This window comes from Phaethon lepturus, unplaced genomic scaffold (genome assembly GCF_000687285.1).
Source record: "Phaethon lepturus isolate BGI_N335 unplaced genomic scaffold, ASM68728v1 scaffold16121, whole genome shotgun sequence".
NCBI classification, from domain to species: Eukaryota; Metazoa; Chordata; class Aves; order Phaethontiformes; family Phaethontidae; genus Phaethon; species Phaethon lepturus.
In genome coordinates this window covers 28,775-34,774 of record NW_010517185.1, presented here as the reverse complement: position 1 = coordinate 34,774, position 6,000 = coordinate 28,775, and the positions used below count along the sequence as shown (strand labels likewise).

Below are 6,000 nucleotides of genomic sequence, written 5' to 3'. Positions count from 1 at the left end.
GCAGGAAAGGTTCTGTCAAATTTGCTCTGTAAGACTGTTGAGTTTTTGAAATTTTAACTAGCAATGTAGAATGCATTCCTTTAGCAGTTTCTCTACAGTTTTCAAAGCAAAGAAACTGTATACACTGAATAGTATTTAACACACAACCTTAATTGCTGCTGATGTACAGAGCGCTTGTATGTTTTTGCCATTAAGATAATATTTTACTTGCAAAATTGATTGGGAAATGATAACAAAACAATTGAGCACCCCCAAGAATAATTTCCCAGAGCATATAAAATACTGTGTTAAATCCAGAATTATTTTTTAAACCTGCCTCGACTTGCATTGCCTCTGACTGATCAGTCAGCTCCTTGAGTAGGTTGCTTTAATTGAAAATGCTCCTTTTGCCAAGGCAGTACTCTCTCATTGCCGCTGTTCCTGAAAACTTTTGGTCCCCTTTGACTACTACCATATGGCATAGTTGTACTATTGTCATCCACTAAGGCTGCACAGTATTTTTTCTAAAAGTAAGTAAAGTGCTTTGATGGCGTTTGCTGCCACCTTGAGTTCTACCACATTTATGGTAGAAAAATACTTACTATAAATGGTGTTACTTTTTCTTTTTTTGCATTAGCAGGCATATACTGTTCTGTAAGGAATCTCCTTAACTGCACACCTGCAGCCCAACCAAGATACATTAAAACTCCAGGCGTTATGGAAATATATCCTGCTTTGAGGTCTACAAAGAAATTGAAAGTGTACACTACAAATACACTACAGGCTACTCTGGTCTGGCAACTGTTTGTTTTTGGGGGGCAGGGAGTGGACACCATTCCTGCATGAAGAATTATGACTAATTCATTCAAGAAGCCAGAAATAAAATATCAAAAAATTATCCCCTATGTAGTTAGATTTTGCTCCTTTCAAATCAAGAAGATATTTTTAGAGAGAGAGTAGGAAAGCTTGGAACAATTGCATTAGCTGTCAGCTGAAAAATATTGCTGCCTAAACCTCATCTTTTAGAGTGGAAATAATTTGAAAGGAAAAATCAGTGGGGTATTTTTTTTCCCTCCGTTTCTTTTCATAAATGAGAATAGATTTTTGTAAATAATAATTTAGCATCTGTGTTTTATTCCTCTGTGCTCTCCAAGAGTAAAAGTAAGTAGCACAGGAAGTTGTAGATTCCTTGTGTGCTATAAAGCTTTCTTTCCCTTTGCTAAAAATCATACAGACCTGGATTTTAAAATGCCATTGCTATGGTTTTCAGGATTCTTATCATCCATTCATACCTTCGGTCACTAAGTTGGCACATCAAGACTTGCAGAAGACAGAAAACGTGCCTCCAGTTGGCAGTTTTTAAAACCTGCAGCTGTTTAAAGAAGCTGAGAGACTGACATATGAAAAGGCAGAGCTCAGGGCACAAAGATGAAAGATAAAACTCTTATGCTTTAGTGTCCATTAGAGATTGAAAAATACAAGATGTCACTGTGCTGTATGACAGCATTATTGACATACTTTTAGGATGGTTACAGAATATCCAAGTGAGTTGAAAGACAACTCATTGTAAAGAACAAAGGAAAATCCAGACTTATGCTGTACATTCCACTAAAAATAAACTAAAACCTATTTTATTGCTTTCCCATAGGAAATACCTGTTAGGTTGGGTTCATAATGAAAGAATGGAATGACTCAAGTATTTATGGAATATTGATAAGCAGTACCTTTTTATATAATTAAGGAACAAGAAGCAAGTACAACCTATTAGAACGCATTTTTCTGTCATAAATAAGAAAAGTTCTCCAGAAAAACTGTTTCAAATTACATAAGGAATTATGCATAACATGATAAAGATATACTTTATCAAGTATACAAAACAAATTCATACTTATTTTAAAAAAGAAAGACTGGGAAAAATTCTTCCTGATCCAATCCAAAAACCTTAAGGAAAGGCCCAGCCTTCATGTAATTTCTAATTTATATTATCATTTTTAGTGTGGTATAAATAACAAAGCCCATAAATACTATAAATTATTATATCTTAACTAATTTCTAATACCATTCATGCACATTTACTTCTTCGTGGAGATTATTCTCTACAGCACTATCATGCATTCTAATGTATCATAGAATAACGCAAAGCTGTCTCCCCTGGAGACTCCAAAACTTGTTAACATCATATAGTCTTGTTTGATGACATTTAAAAATTTGTCTAAATTATATTATCCTATTTCAAATAACTCTGAAACTCCAAATAACTCATCTTGCATTTCTTTTCTTAGAAGCAAGTATTTTCTTGCTGAATGACAGAACAAAATGATCAGACCATTAGCTGTTGAGCTTTACTAGTAATACCGATTTAAAAAAAAGACATATTAGGTATAACAGCAGCAAATCTCTAAGACCACAGCATCCTCTTAATCATGTATTGAGACTTGTATGTGAATTAAGTTGACCAAGACTTCACACAGTGCAAGGAGTCCAAAAGTTTTAGAGAATTAAAAGCCTAGGAAACAGGTCTCATTTTTATGTCAACGCAAGGAAATATCATGATACCCCATAAAGAACAAGCTTATGTATTGTAAGCTTCTTTGGAATAAATGTTAAAGCAAATGGAAATCAGATTGAAAAGACCAGACATATTTCTTAATTAGTAAAGGCTTTTACCAGGGATAGAAGCTTGTACAGATGAGTTTTCTATATACAGCAATTCCACCAGATGCAATCCCAATCATGAGATCTAGGTTATGGAGATCCTGCAAAAGCAAAATACCGTAAGAACACAGATACCATTTGTGTCATTCCCATTCATCTACTTATAAACTCATTTTCAAGTTTTCTATACCTAAATTGCTACTCCTGAGGCAAAAATTCAATCACATATTTGGATTTTTTTTATCCTGCATCTCTTTCCTTCAGTGTTATCTACTAGGTATTATAAACTTCCACTCATTAAAACAAGTTGTAATGTTCATCTTACTACACTAGATATTCTTTAGGTCAGTATCAGACTAAAGTTTCAAGTCCAGCATTATTAATTTAAGCATAGGAAAGCTGTTGAAGTACTTCCCAAGATCAGTCAGGTAAATGTCACAGAATTTTGGGAACTGAATACAAATGTCCTGATTCTAAGCTGTTTAAAAAGACAAAGGACCTTATTTTTTCCAAAAAGGTCTTACCAACAAAGACTGGGCAGGAGGTGCCCACAGTTCTGCATATGAAAGTATGCTAGAGGAATATATATGTGTACATGAATATTTGAGGCACTAAACTGAATCCATTGTCAACTAAAACAAAAACTGTATATTAGCTTAATATGCTCACCTGGAAAAATGCATCCATAAATTTACAACCCTTTATATGTATTGAGATACTCAAGAGGAAACACATATAAAGAAACACTTGAGTTAAAAAGAAGAAAGAAAAAAAAAAAAGGCCAGGGGAGAATGCTGAATGGTCAATTTTTAAACCCAAACCAATGTTACCCAAGTTACAAATGTTGGGTTCCTATTTCTCTATGATCCACATGTACCAATATATTATTCCACAAATTTCTAAACAGAATTGAACACATGCATAAATTCACATGTAAGTGTAGAATCCATTCGTTAAAACATCAGGTTTGATTCAAAAGTAGTTTCAGACTGTTTTGTAAAGGATGGTGAAGGGTAATGGATTCTCTTAAAGCCTTCAGTAGCTTAGCTGCTCCTCTAGATGGTACTCTGTGCTCAGAGAATACACAGTTTTCTTGTGTGTCCAATCCCAATTTCTTTGTATTAGTAAAGTATAGAAGAATAGAACAGATAGCATGTGCTCTAACTATACTGTGGAAAGTGTACAATAAATCCTTTGAAAATAGTGGAATAGAAGCATGATACAGGTATATGAATGAGTGAAGCTGAACCTAATTCGTAACACAATTTATAAGCTTCCAGTGAAATACCACAGCAGTTCGTAGAGAATGAGCATAACCTATTTAATACGTAGTGTATTAACACTGAATACTGACAAGATGAGAGTAGGATAAAAGAAAATCATTAGGTAGATAGCAGTCCAAATACACTTAACATCAAGGTAGCCCAGAATCAGCTGAAATTATTAATAATAATGCTCAGCAACCCGCTGCCCCACTTTGCCAAGACCTGCTGTTAGGACCTGGTTGAATCTCCATCAGAAGAAGCTCCTGAACTGCCAGTTTATGCCAGTATATTACAGGAATCCAGAACTGCACCCCTTTATTTTAATACTTGGGGAGAAAACGGAGGTATTTCAGGAGATGAATTGCAGGCAATTTAGCTGCCCCTGCCATGATAGAGCCAACCTAAAGCAGGGCAGAAACCTGATTATTAGTACTTGGGAGCTTACTCTTACTCCAGGTTCTTGCTTTTAAAAAAATCAATACTGTGAAGAAAAAACAGCTTTAGGAGAAAAAGCTGAAAGCCTCCATGATTTAGCAGAAATAAAGGATTAGGTAAACACTTGATAGGGATTAATTAGGCTAAACTACTCTATTTTCCCTGGTAGCTTTGTCAGAACAAAGTTCACTCCCCACCACCCTCTACCCCAGTCCAAAACACTGGCTTTCCATGCTATTTGTTATAATGAATTCTCTTGTGTTAAACCTTAAAAAAATCCAAAAACAAGATTTTTGGACTAGCATAAAGAAAGAGAGTCTCCCAAAAAAAGATTATGTAGACATGCAATTATTTCCCTTTCAAAACATCTGTGCTGTTAAATCGCACAACTAAGAAATAACATGTATATACTATTCTTTTTACTTGTTTCTTTAGAGAGATAATCATAAAAAAATGTATAAAGATAAAAATAATCATGCCAGGCATCTAGCTAGTTAAATACTGATTCACATTTGATTTCATTTACAATTACCATCTGGATTTTTGTAGATATAGAAAAAATACTGATCCTACAAAAAAAATTTGTATCTTCGTCTCTCTGAGTAAAAATGAAAGATGAATTAACATCAGATTAATTACTGAGCAGATGAGATAGTGGTTCCAGAGCCAAAAGGAGATTAGGAATTCAAGAAATCTCAATACAGTTTTCAAATATTGAATTCAGTCTCTTGAGTTTCTTAATACTATTTTTTGAATATTACAGTTTTAGCACTTCACATTTATCCTCAGAGAAAAGCAGAAATGTTTGCAGATAAAAACTGAGCTCATATTAATTCATTAATAGAAAATTCATGTTTAGTTTCATGCTAAAAAGAAAGCTCACATCTGACTTCTGCTTAACTTTGTACCATAAAACATTAAGGAAACTAGATACTCATCTGTTCTTCAAGAAACTTTATCCAAAAGTATCCTACTCTCAGAAGAGAAGCACCAGCTTCTTTTGGCCATTAGTATTAAAGCCAGGTGTTACCTGGTTCCTCTGCGACACACAATCTAAGAGGACTAAGACTATTTTAGCAGCAAAGAGCTGAATCATAAGGACCCAGAGAGATGAAGCCTTTCAAAAAGCCACAGTTTAACTATTTCCTGTTAGATCTGTTCAAAGCACTGGGATCTGACAAAACTGGAGGGATGATTTAGAGCAGTATGAAGTGGGGGGAAGATATTAGGAGGCACGGCAAACAACCCTGCCAAAGCTGGGCTTCTGTGAAGCAGCAGCATATTGGCGGGGAGGTATCTTAACATTCACTACAAGCTTCAGAAATGGACTGTTTCAATCTTCAGCAAAGCGTCATTTACAGCCAACATGGGCTCCCAAATGAGACCAACTGTTGAGGGGTATTATTCTGCAGGCCTGCTGCAGCACAGGCAAAGCACTCAGCGAATGGAAGACTATCTACCAGAAGACAATCTGTCTTATTATCAGAGTCCACTCTGATATAATCCAGTGCTGTCGCTTTTCTTACAGGAGCATAATCAATAATAACGTGTTGGTTGAAAGGTTTGCCTTATGGCATTCGGTCAAACAGCACTTGTATGCGATGTTTTGGAAGTACAAAACTCCAGACACAACCAATCACACCTCTGCTCATAACCCCCCTTCTCA

General features: G+C 35.3%; 1 protein-coding gene across 1 annotated transcript in view; it reads right to left on the bottom strand.

Annotated features, from left to right (window-relative positions):
- PTPN3 (protein tyrosine phosphatase, non-receptor type 3) overlaps positions 1–6,000 on the bottom strand; it is a gene marked incomplete at both ends in the record, with an annotated part of 68,155 nt that overhangs the window by 40,784 nt on the left and 21,371 nt on the right. Inside the window, one exon of the mRNA XM_010296315.1 lies at positions 2,647–2,735. Coding sequence (XP_010294617.1) covers positions 2,647–2,735 — 89 coding nt within the window. The remainder of the gene's footprint in view (positions 1–2,646; positions 2,736–6,000) is intronic.